Raw genomic sequence first — 12,487 nt, forward strand, 5'->3', positions numbered from 1 at the left:
GGAGGGAGGGAGAGAGAGCGCGAGAGAGAGAGAGAGAGAGAGAGAGAGAGAGAGGGAGGGAGGGAGGAGGGAGGTGGAGAGAAAGAAAGAGAGAGAGGCTGTTTGGTGTGCGGTGTGTATGAGAGGGGTGAGATTTGAGAAATAGGAGGGGCTTCTAAACGACTAGAAATGTCAATCTGAGCAAGGGAGTCCCAATAATCTAAAGCAATCTGTAAGGACCTGACCTTAGTCCATCCAGATCAATAGGGAAGTGAGGGTGGAAAGAAGAAGAAGAAGAAGAAGAAGAAGAAGAAGAAGAAGAAGAAGAAGAAGAAGAGGAAGAAATAAGGGGCGCAACAAGGATCGTTTACACTGGCTGTTCCCGAGGAAATATAGACTTCCCTTGCTTGCACCTTTTGTTGCTCACATGCTCACACTGTAAAAGTGGATATCGAGGCAATTCCCTTGCTTTGTGTGATTGCAGCAGACTTTTCCCCCTTTTCCTACCACCATGTCTTTCCCTCAGCTGGGATATCAGTACATCCGACCGATATACCCGCCGGAGCGCCAGGGGATCGCCAGCAATGCCCGGGCCGGGACAGAGCTCAGTCCGTCCGGCGCACTCTCCAACGTCCTCTCCACTATGTATGGATCTCCTTTCGCCGCGGCAGCGCAGGGCTATGGAGCGTTTCTGCCCTACTCAAACGATATATCAATTTTCAATCAATTGGTGAGTCCCTCTGCTCCCTCTTAACTCATCCATAACTTTTATGTTTGGAAAATAAAAGAAATAAACAAGTTTTTTAGGAAAGGTTTCCTGGCACCTTTTAAGTGTAAACTTTTGGAGCGCCGTGGTGAAGGCTAATAGCTACTTTGTCGCTGAAGCGTTTGTGAAATGTAGTTAAAAAGTGGCTAAAAGGTAACACATGAACAAACTGTGCTTCATGTGCTTATTGACAGCACACCATTTCCAAACCAAAAGTTAACAAAACGCTGAAACTTGCTGTATAGGAGGTTTACATGTAGGTTGGGAAATAAGTTCGTAAAAGTAAAGTCGTGTCCGTGCAATTCTTTCGTTTGAAATAAATTAAAAGTAGGCCTAGTTTAATTCTCCATTCAGTTGCTAGGCTTGTGGTACGTAAATAACGATTGGAGATTGTGACAAATACGTTACCAGTATTGTTTGTTTACACTTTAATAATAACTTAAATGGTTGTTTTATTACTGTGAATCCACGTCATAGTGAGGCATGGTTATATTTATCACGAAGAGGGATTACAGACAAAGTTTCCTATATGGCATTACTATTTTATATTAATATAGCCTAATAAATCCCTCTGACTCTTTGCTTCTTTGTCTTTTCAGGGTGCTCAGTATGAACTGAAAGACAGTCCCGGTGTCCAGCACCCAGGGTTTGCCCACCATCACCCGGCTTTTTACCCATATGGCCAATATCAGTTCGGTGACCCGTCCAGACCCAAAAACGCCACAAGGGAGAGCACCAGCACCCTGAAGGCCTGGCTCAGCGAGCACCGCAAGAACCCTTACCCAACCAAGGGAGAGAAGATCATGCTGGCCATCATCACCAAAATGACCCTCACCCAGGTGTCCACCTGGTTCGCCAACGCCAGGAGGAGGCTAAAGAAGGAGAACAAGATGACCTGGGCCCCTCGGAACCGCACCGACGAAGAGGGAAATGTGTACGGCAGCGATCACGAGGGGGAGGAAGGGGACAAGAGGGAGGACGAGGAGGAGATCGACTTGGAGAACATCGACACGGAAAATATTGAGAACAAGGACGACTTGGACGACCAGGACGACCTGCACTCAGATCTGAAACTCGACGGGAGGAGTGACTCTGAGATTTCTGACGGCTATGAGGATTTACAAGGGCCCGACCAGAGGTTTCTAAAGGCTGTGGGGAAAGAGGGCAAAGACGTTGAGAGAGGAGGAGAGCACTTCCACAGCCACCACCACCACCATCACTCTTCTTTGGACACCAAAGCGTCCCAAGCAAACGGTGAACAGCTCAAACTGAACCCGGTGTCCGTTAGCTCACCCCCCTCAGAAAACAGCCCTGCCCCAGCCCAAAAGCCAAAGATCTGGTCTTTGGCAGAGACAGCCACGGCCCCTGACAATCCACGCAAATCGCCACAAATGAACGGCAGCAACTCCGCAGGGCCGGCCGCCCAGACCCTTATCGCCCCTCATAGACTCATCTCTTCTTGTCCCGTTGGGAAAATCCAGAACTGGACGAACCGAGCCTTCTCGGCGCATCAGCTGGCTTTACTGAACTCAAATCATTATCTGGGACTGGCAAACCAGGCCACTGCCACCGGCCTGGCCCTCTACAGCAGCAGGCAAACGGAGGACAGGAGTCATAGTTCAGAGACTTCAGTCACAGGTACATGTCCCCGACACTGAGACGCGCATGTATAGATAACTACAAAAAAAAAAACCAACAAAGACACTAGTCATTGCCCGTCATTCATTTCTATTACTTTCGACCTCCCTTTGCCTTCTTTGCCTCTTCATGGATTTTTTTTTCTCTCTTTAGGCCAAACCGATGAACAGTGTTACAATGTTATAGCTTACAGAATACAGCTGTGCGTGAAGTATGACTGTGTGTGAGTGTGTGTGTGTGTGTGTGTGTGTGTGTGTGTGTGTGTGTGTGTGTGTGTGTGTGTGTGTGTGTGTGTGTGTGTGTAGCTGCTTTGAAAAATGTCCGAGAGGATTGAGAAAAACCTCGTGAGAAAGCATTTAAGAAAAAAAGTCAAAAGTTGAATTGGGTGAAAACTGTTCTTGATTTCCGTGCCCCTTCCTTCCTTCCTTCCTTTATTTGGTGTTGTTACATGATATTAAGGCCCATGTGCTTGTATTCAATGCTAAATTCATCAACCAACTCGTTTTCAACAGTAAAGTCACTGAGACCCAGGATGGGCTCTGATAAAAGGCAGTCCAATGAATGCATTTTTTAATTTTCATTGCCACAATTTCAGAGAGATCTAGTGCCTTGGATGCAGAGAAAAAGTTGTTAAAAACAGCTTTCCACCCAGTTCAAAGATAGCGAGGCTGTCAATTAATGACATTTGGGAATTATAATTTTTTTTATGCCATACCACGTTTTCTTTTTTGAACGCCATATTCACCCAAATTAGCTTTTAATCTAAGATGTTTTTTTTTAATTTATCCTTGTGTGCGCGCTTGTGTTATTTCGTCAAGGCCTATGTTACACTTACTTGTTTGGTCATGCAAATGAGCTCAATGCAAATTCACCACAGGCTCGTTTTTGAAAGGCAATTGTCACTTTTTATCACTTTGTTTTTTTATTTCTTCCCGAGGCTATTATTAGTAGATTTTATTTTTTTTCCAGATCACTAAATTTTTTTTCTGCCCCCTGTGGGTTTTAGGCCTCAGAACCAACTAGAAGCAGAAGGTTCTTTCGGCTCTCTCTCCTCTCCATAACCTCTCACCCATCCTCTTTATTATTTCATTTTAATTTGAATATGGAATGTAAAATAAGAATAATACATCTCTGTATACTTACATTGTAAGCATGTCCTGTGTAAAACTGCTAATGTAATAATGTATGAACCTGTAGTCTGTGAGTTTTTGTTTTCTTTTTGTAAGTTCTGTGAGGATTTGATGTTCAAATGTTTTGTATATAAAGTTAAGAATATGTACATACTTGTGAACCAAATTGTACAAGAAAGTCTATATTTTGGCTAATAAATGAACTGCTGCAACTTTAAAAAAATGGTTGGTTTTTGGCCGAGGTATTTCGACAGCTGCTTTTTGATGGTGGCTGTTATTGTGCATTTCAGCTTGAATCGCATTGCTTTGGTTTTTGTGTGTGTGTTAGTGGACAGCCTGAGGCACAGACTTCATTCTCCGGGGCAGTGATAAGTAAATATTCGAGAGGGATTTATCACACTTTTGTAGTGGAGGGACTTAGGGCTAATTAGCCAGTATTGCGGCATACATTTGAATATTAATGTTGTGGGATTATCCTTATATAGAGGCGTAGCGGTCGTATTTAAATGAATAATTCTTTCATTAATTTTCGTCTGAAATTGTTTGGTCTATAAAAGAGACTTTAGGAAATGAATGGCTGTTAGATGGTCGTCGGTATTTGGTAAGAGCGCTTTCAGCTGATCCTAAAGATGGATTTGGGCTTTACAGTGCAACTCCCAGATCGCATCATGCTCAATTTGTAATGCTTTTGCTCTTCACATATATCATACATTTTCCTCAACTAACGCTGCTCCTTGGTGTAATTGTAATATATGGTCGCTGTAGAACTAATAATAACATCATCTATTTTGTTTGCCCGTGATGTGATCATTTGCATGTGTGAGCCCTTATCAGAGGAAGTTTATGTAAACTTGGTGTTGGAGCTCCCTCTACAGTCACTCGCAGTCGGCCATGCTCCTGTGCGCTGACACACACATTCTGCTCATGTAGTCTCAGTTTCTTTTTTTTTTTTTTAGCCCATTCTTAATTTATCACTCAGTTGAGATGTGAAATTCGATAGTAACATTTTGCTCTTATAAATCTGTCACAATATTATACCTTTTTTCACGTGTTTCCAAGCCTCAGTGTTGTGATTTTATGATGTAGTGCATATATGTCAAAAAGAATCAGCAGACTTGTTTATAATGCGTCGAAAAGGACATATAAAAAAAAAAAATAATAATCATCACTTTTAATGTTAATTTTGGCCCTAATGTTTAAAAAAAAAAAAAAAAAAAAAAGAAAACAAAGAGGCATTTTCAGTTGCATGCAACAAACCATTTAGGCTTTAATATTATGCAAATATTTACAAAAATGCACAATGTAGCCGAACTGGCAACATATTTCGTGGATAAAATTTAGCTTTTTTTTTTTAGACTCGCCAATGGCTGAAGTATTAAACAATCTTTTATGGCTGCATGCTTAAGGATTACAGTACTTCTCAATTATCTTTAAAAGCGCATTCAGTCGTTTCACTTCCTTTAAAAAAAACAAATCAGGTATGATGAGATAAAAAACGTTGAAAAATAAAGGTAAAAAGGGAAGAAAGAAAATAAAACAGTAAAAAAAGAAATGCCGTCAATATTCCTATTATTCAAATTTTGCCGAGATTATAAAAAACATATCCAGCCTTTAAAAGACTCAGACGATACATGAAAGTCTTAGTAATGCAAATTATTATGTTTTATCCATCTTATTTATCAGCAGAAAAAAAAATATATTCATGTCTACAACGTTCAAAAATGTATTTTGGGAGACAAACTTTGCTTTCCTAATTTACCCTAGATACTCTAAACGAAAACCGTCAGTTTTCGTTGGTATTGTAATTATTTATTCATTTCAGATTTGTATTTATTTTCATAGTTTACATTTTAAAGGACTTGAGTTTATGATTGCATTTATATTTTTGTAAAACCGCACAAACAGAGACAGAGACACCCGCCTGTCACACATTCCTCGACTAGAGTTAAATGGTCAACGAGGACAATATTTGGTTACGTCTGCCATTCAGGGCAGCGAAGACTGAGGAAAAGCGCTGATTCGCTCGAACCGTATCCTCTCTAGGTTTATGATATGCTTTAAACAAACTCAGGCGAGGGAAAGACTCCGGAGTCTTTTGGAGCTCCTCTCACCATGTTGCCTTCCTGTCTAATCAATTATCTCTCCTTGAGAGCCCCAACTAACTGCGCAATGCATATCCATAAGTGACACCAGCCAGCTGATTGATGTAATATTTTTTTTTGTCTTCTTTTTTGAACATTCTTGCACCACTGCATTTTTTTGTTGTTGAAGGAAGTAGCTTTGAATGACCAGCATTACACTAACACTGATAATTTTTTTCACAATGAATGAGGTGTTCATGTGGAATGTTACAAGGTAAGAAAAATCATTAAAAAAAACAACCCTGTATAAACCCTTTATACATTTATAAACATGAGTTTGATATGACTTGACGTGTATTATGAATCACTGTTCCTTCATAGATTTATGTCAGCTAAAATAAAAAATAAAATTCTACAAATAAAAGGTGGGCTGTTAGGGCAGCCAGCTGCATGTGAGCACACTGAACCTTATAAATAACGATGTTTATTTCCTCACTGTTCACAGGACGTTTGCTCCTGAGGGGCCCAAAACAAGCCACCTCTTGATCATGAGGATTCAATTGAAATGCTACTGAAGGGCCAGTGATCGTGTCTAGAGCTCAGGGCCTCTCCTCTGATCAGTGCATGAAATTAGGGATTAAAATGCCTATGCAGAAACAAAGTAATCATGCCTGCTTATGTCGCCATACGTGTCCAACCTGCTCCTGGTTACAAAGAGCAAATGGAATGCATTAGCTAACATCTTGCTCTGAGCTACACAGGGACCATTTCCAGTGGGGCATGGTGTGTCACTCGTTTCCTCGCACATTAAGTGGATGTTCTCCTGGCTAATGAGCAATAATCAACATTGACTCCTCTTCTTATTTCTGAGGTCCATGCTGCGTTAAATGCTCAGAGTCTGCTGGGCAAACTGTAGCACTGTTGTACTCAACTGCCTAAAAAGCACAGGGTAATCTTCTCCACATGAGACGGTAAGAGAAGTGAAGAAGTTAAGATGGAATTTAAAATATTAGGAGGGTACTTGCTGGAGGCTTAAAAACAGCTACAAAATAATCAAAATGTGACATGTGGATTCTTCAGGTTGAGATATCTCACATTGTAAGGCAAGAGATCCTCAACCTGTCATGCAATTATTCACGAATTAATGGGTGCTTCTGCAGTACGAAGAGTGTGGGAAAGCTTTTGACATAGTTCAAATTAATTGCACTTCATTTCTAATCACATTGCTTGTGTTGTCCTGAGCGCTGTTGACTGCTGCTGCCTTTTGCCCTCCATACTCTGAGGCAGGACTACATACAGCTGCGTGCAGTAGGAGGAAAAAGTAATGTGCTGTTAAACAGCCATTTAAAAGTGGGAAAAAATCTGAGAAAGATGGAATCATTAAAAGGAAATCTAATCTGTCTCTCCAAGTGTTCATTGATCTGGGAGAAGGTGGACGGCAGTATTAGGCAGCTGAAAGGGTCTGGCCAATGGAGCCATCAGAGGTTCATGAGTGAATGGGGAGAAACCATGGAGTAAATAAACACTAGAGCAGCCCATTGGAGAGGGCCAGAGGTGCCCTGTGAAAGAGGAGGCCGCTGCAAATAAAGGGGGTCAGTCCTGTGTTTTCACCTCATCCACCCCTTCTGTCATTGTAGCCCCACCACCAGTGCCACCTCCTCCTCCTCCTACCCCCAGGCTGGCCCGTTCTGCCACACCCCCTCCTGCCACCGAGACAGACAAATGTCACCTCCTTTGTGGACCTAGTCAGGCTTGGAAGCGGCCCACTGTCTTTGTGCGGTGGACTAATCCTTTTATGAGCCACTGTCGACCGCGCCCCCCGCCCCACACCCCCCACCCAGCGCTTGCCCGGGCAAAGAGAGAGGCTGTCCTTTTGCGAGCACTCGGCCTGTGTGTTAGCTGACCGCAGGAGGAGCAGAGATCTGCTCTCTGGAACACATGTCCCACACACCACATACCTTCATACACAGGCTTACAGGGCCACGGCACTCCACAGCAACTTGTTACAGCAGTCACACTCTAGAGCTGAAAAAAGAGAAGGTGGAAAGCTTAATTTTACCCCAGCCGAAGATACGCGACTTCTGTGTCTCCTGCATGTTTTATGGCACATTCATTATTGAGAATGTGAGTGAAAGTGCAGCGGCAACACGTTAAAGAATAGCCAGGGAGAAGGGAGAGAGGGGTTGTTGTGTTTCCCTGGGCTGAGCAAAGGACAAAAGGCCCAGAAGGAGTGACATTCTCTGGGGCCGAAGCGGGAGAGAGGGAGGGCACTGATTTCATGCCTTTTGTTGATGGAGGTTAGAGAGAGGAATTCTTTCACTGAATCCGAAAGGCAACAAGTGGGGAAGGGGGCGACAGACCGACAGGCCAGAGGGAGAGGCGTTGGGGCTTTTGCCGTTCACCCAGCTGAAAGATTGTGCTTTTCTCAGCCCCCTTCAGATCCTTCAGACAGGCCAGAGTTACAGGGCAATTATGGAAATGCTGCTTTGAAGCCAAGCATAGCTGTCTTTCCGTTCTTCCTCAGGACAAAGCAAAGGCAATATGGGCTTTTTATGCAGCCTGCTATATAAAACATGTTCAGCCCCATTATGTGTATGTTCCCAACTTTTCCTCTCTTACTCACACACTATTGTAGTTTTTGTTGACATTTGTGAATGTGCTTTTAAAATAAGTGTAAAAGAAAAATATAGTAGCTTTTTTTTTTTATAGAAATATTACGAGAACATTTTTCACATCTTTGTGGTGAAAAGCTGCATTCCTTCACATCTTTACAATGTAAATCTGCCTGTAAAGCATTTACCAAGGAGATGAGCATAGGGGTGGGTTTATAAAAGAACGCCTGGCCTCATAGCTTCTTCCAACAGCTGCACGCTTTTACCAGCCTGATGTCCCCTCTCCGCACCCTCTCCACTCACACGTCACTAACAGAGGCCCAGCAAACCATCAGCCCTGCGCTTTCTCAGCTTTGTACATTAGTCAGCGGTGTAGCACAGAATTTCGCCACCTCGTGTGAACTAATAAGACACATTTTCTCCGGCTTTTGAGAGGATCGCATGAGAGTGATGTCTCTACATCACCCGACACAGCAGAGGCCTTGTACAACAGTGCCTTTACACTCCGAACATATCTGACAAATGCCAATACTCCGGCTTTCACTCATCACTGTTAATGAGAGGGCATATTTTGGACGTTTCCAATATTTGTACAGACTTCATACATTGTGAAGGCTCTTTTATTCACAGTACCAGGCGGAGAGGACAAGGGTGGGGTAGGGTGGGGGTGTATTCATGACTCCTCAGGATTGGCTGACTGGTGAAGGGAACTTAATAAATTCTTCCTCCTAGGAACACTGTCAAACAAGTCCTTTCTTACATCTCCCATGAATACATCACCAGTGAGCTTGATTGATTAGAGACCCTCACAAGAGGGTGAACCGATGAACCGACTCCCCCGGTGTGATTAATAGACTTTATTAAGAGAGTCCTCTCGTTTTTAATAATGGTAATGTAAAGGAAGGCGTTCTGAGAGTAGGGGGTGCGCAGGAAGTCTAACGATGATCACTGGCGCTGTCCCTGTCTTTGATCCACATCCCCTTTAGTTTAAGTTCATTTTCTCAGCCTCCAACTGGCTATATCCATCACCTCCCTATCAGTGCCACACACCGCAGCTATGAGGTTCCTTTTATATACTGTTTTCACTTTTGTGCCTGCATACTGCCAATATGAAACTCTTTAAAAAGTCTCTCGTGGGAGAAGAAGGATTGATTTGGATTCGTACACACAGTTTACAGCCAAATGAAATTTGCTCAGTATCCATGAAACATTTTTAATAGGCCTTAGATCAGAAACTAAATGATGAGTATAACTCTGCACCTGATGCCTGTATTGTGGAAAAACAGTGCATGTGACAAGATGCTTCTAAAAGCATGGGTACCTCTACTTGGGTAGGTAGGTATTTTTTCATGTTCAAAGGGAATGAAAAAAAGAAAGCCCTTCTTATCTAGTTTCTTTAATTTTTCAAGACTGTCCTCCCCCCAAAAAATGACCTGAAATGTCGTTTGTCTAAGGGCCAATTACGACTCATATTTACGTTTATAGTGGCAGCAACCTCTAGGTGTCATAATAATTATGAAGGGAGCAAAGGAGGAAGTCAGGTAATGTAATATGAAGAGCAAGAAAGTCGGGGTGGATGGCTCAAACAAACACAAGACTTTCACCCAAGTTAAGTTACGTACGTAACGTAGTTACGTCACATTCTATGTCACAGACATATTAGTCTATAACCGGGATGGTTCAGGTGCTGCCATAAATTCCGCCAGATGTCTTTCATTTTGACCAGGTGTTCGTTACCTTCCGCTTTCTTTGTGTTGGCATTTTAAATATGTGGAATCTGAGTTTTCTGTTGCAAAACTAAAACAACCTTTGAACGTACATGTTCCACCAAAACAAGTTCCTTCCCGAGGCTATTTTGCAGAGGCACCGTGGCTCCGCTCAAGACAATTGTGATTGGTTTAAAGAAATGGCAATAAACCAGAGCGTGTTTTCCTCCCATCCCGGAATGCTGTGTGGACTCGTCAGAGCCTCCTCCGCAGCGCTGTGGAGGAAGGACTGGCAATGCGAGACTTCATGTACTTAGGTCCGTAAGTTAAGTAATATAATAAATTCAATGTGGGCTACTTATTTTAACCCAAATGACAACCTTTTCTTAAAACTATCAAGAAGTTTTGTTGCCTAAAACTAAGCAAACTGTTACCGTTTCACAACGTTAACCATGTTTTCCACTGGTATGGCCGCTAATTTAGGGAGAACGCTCCTGTTTGGTCATATGTGTTGGAAGACTTGTTGTATTTTTGTCCTCAGCGCATCTCACATCATCATTCTAAATTCTATTTAGTTTATTCCTAGGACCCTGGACCTTCTTACGCTTGGTTGCTTATCCAGTTATTGATTTAGTAAATGAGCATTACTCTATTTTGTACTAATTTTACATTGTAGTGGATGAGACATTTAAAACTAAATGTATGTCAAATATACAAACATATAAAACAGATAAATATTCCTGTGTGTTTGGGTACCTAAGTCAAAGCTTCCGTGAGGTAGGTATGTGTGTATCCAAACAGCTCGCTGGCTAGTGGCTAACCATTGTTCTTGAGAGCTAGCGTGGTGTTGGGTAGGGGGTAAACCATGTACAGGAAATTGTTTAGCCACACAGAGCTGAGCCTCCTTATCAGCACAACACAGGAACAACACAGACTTTACTAGCACTGGACACAACAGCTTCAACTTATCATCTTGCTGTATTTTGCAATACGCCACCACAAGTGATTTATTCAAACACGGATAACACAGATAGGGCTATTCACGTCCCGGCGCATTACTGCATGACCCAGACAGGTTGTGTTTGCTTTGCTGCTACAAACTAGACTCGCACACACAACCATATATGACATCACCAGACAAGCCAAGTGTTGCTCACTGCTGCTGTAAACCGGAGAGGGAGGTCGATAACAGCAGGTGAGAGGGCTTCGCTGTGTAATGATGATGCCTACCAGTGTCTAAGTTGTAAACCCTGCTATTGATTCTCTTCAGTTCAGCCAATAGTCTCTACAATCTTCCATGCCTGAAAGTCTGCAGTAATGTGTCTGCATTGAATCCAATATCCGCCACTAATAATGAATACTGACAAGCAGCTCAACCTTTGTATTTTTATTTTGAGTTAACCAAGTTAGTCCCACTGAGAGCTCAGATCCTGTTTCCAAAGAAGACCCGGCCAAGACCGCAGTAGCACATTTGGTTGCAGTAACTTACAGCTAATGTAATAAAAATAAACACATTTTATATTAAGAAAAAAAGAAAATAGAAAGTGGAGGAACGTGAGAGAGAACCATAACACAGACCAAGAAAGGCACAGTGCTAAAACAGTCAATATGTATATACAAAGTGTCTACTATAGGTTTTACCAGGGGTATAAATAATGGATTTGCCAGTCTATCATGCAGGATGAGGATGGGTGACATCCTTCCTCGTAATTCCATGGGGAGTTTAAAAGTATATATGCTAAAGCCAGAGGAAAAGCGGAGGCAGAGAATGTACTCTATTCTTCTCGACTTTTCTTTGTGCTTAGATAAACTTGTTGTCAAGCACATTGTCAGCCACTACAGCGTGACACCTCACAGCCAGATAATGGCATTGCCATGCAAATGAGGGATGGTGAGAGCTATACCACCAGTGTGTGTGTGTGTGTGTGTGTGTGTGTGTGTGTGTGTGTGTGTGTGTGTGTGTGCATTCATGCATGCATCTGTTTTGTTAGTGTTTATTAGAGAATGAAAGGGTGGGCGACAGAGTGATTCAGTAGTGGCATGAGGATAGATTGGTGCCTTGTCTATAATAAGGAAACTAAATGCATGCTGAAGGAGAATTGTTGAGCCAAATTCTGGTCTGTTCCAACTCTCTCTCATCTACTCCTGGGAAATCTCCCTCATCTAGTCAAGACAAGTTGCCTTAAGACATCACAGAGACAAATTAAAGATGACAGTTTTTAGAACCAGAGTCACCCAAATTGCCAAGTAGAATAAATGTGCAATAATATGTCCTGATGTGACTGCAAGAGCTTACTGTATATTATAGAATCAAGCAAAACAAGTTGCACCTTTACAAGATAACAGGAACTGTGACAACATGCTCTAGACACCAAACAATATTTGGTAATTTTAAAACACACCAAGCAATTACAGCAAGTCCTTTTTCATGTGTGGTCAGGGAGGAATAGCTCTTGTATCTTGAGTTAATAATTATCAATTATATGGCATCCTGTAGCAATATTTCCAACATCCAGAAAAGACTTAATCGAGACAATATAAAGTAAAACTGTCAGAGACAGGACGGGAAGTAGGA

General features: G+C 42.3%; 1 protein-coding gene across 1 annotated transcript; it reads left to right on the top strand.

Moving 5' to 3' along the window:
- Window positions 1–224: 224 nt before the first annotated feature.
- Window positions 225–3,312, top strand: irx3a (iroquois homeobox 3a). Its single transcript, XM_028581182.1, has 2 exons — window positions 225–709; window positions 1,345–3,312. The coding sequence occupies exons 1-2, from the start codon at window positions 491–493 to the stop codon at window positions 2,401–2,403; spliced, it is 1,278 nt and encodes a 425-aa protein (XP_028436983.1). The 5' UTR covers window positions 225–490; the 3' UTR covers window positions 2,404–3,312.
- The last annotated feature ends 9,175 nt before the right edge of the window (window positions 3,313–12,487 follow it).

Source organism: Perca flavescens, chromosome 1 (genome assembly GCF_004354835.1).
Source record: "Perca flavescens isolate YP-PL-M2 chromosome 1, PFLA_1.0, whole genome shotgun sequence".
Lineage (NCBI taxonomy): Eukaryota > Metazoa > Chordata > Actinopteri > Perciformes > Percidae > Perca > Perca flavescens.

Coding starts and splice junctions, on each gene's coding strand:
- irx3a (XM_028581182.1), top strand. CDS start 491: ATGTCTTTCCCTCAGCTGGGATATCAGTACATCCGACCGATATACCCG. Junction 710..1,344: donor TATCAATTTTCAATCAATTG/GTGAGTCCCTCT, acceptor TTGTCTTTTCAG/GGTGCTCAGTATGAACTGAA.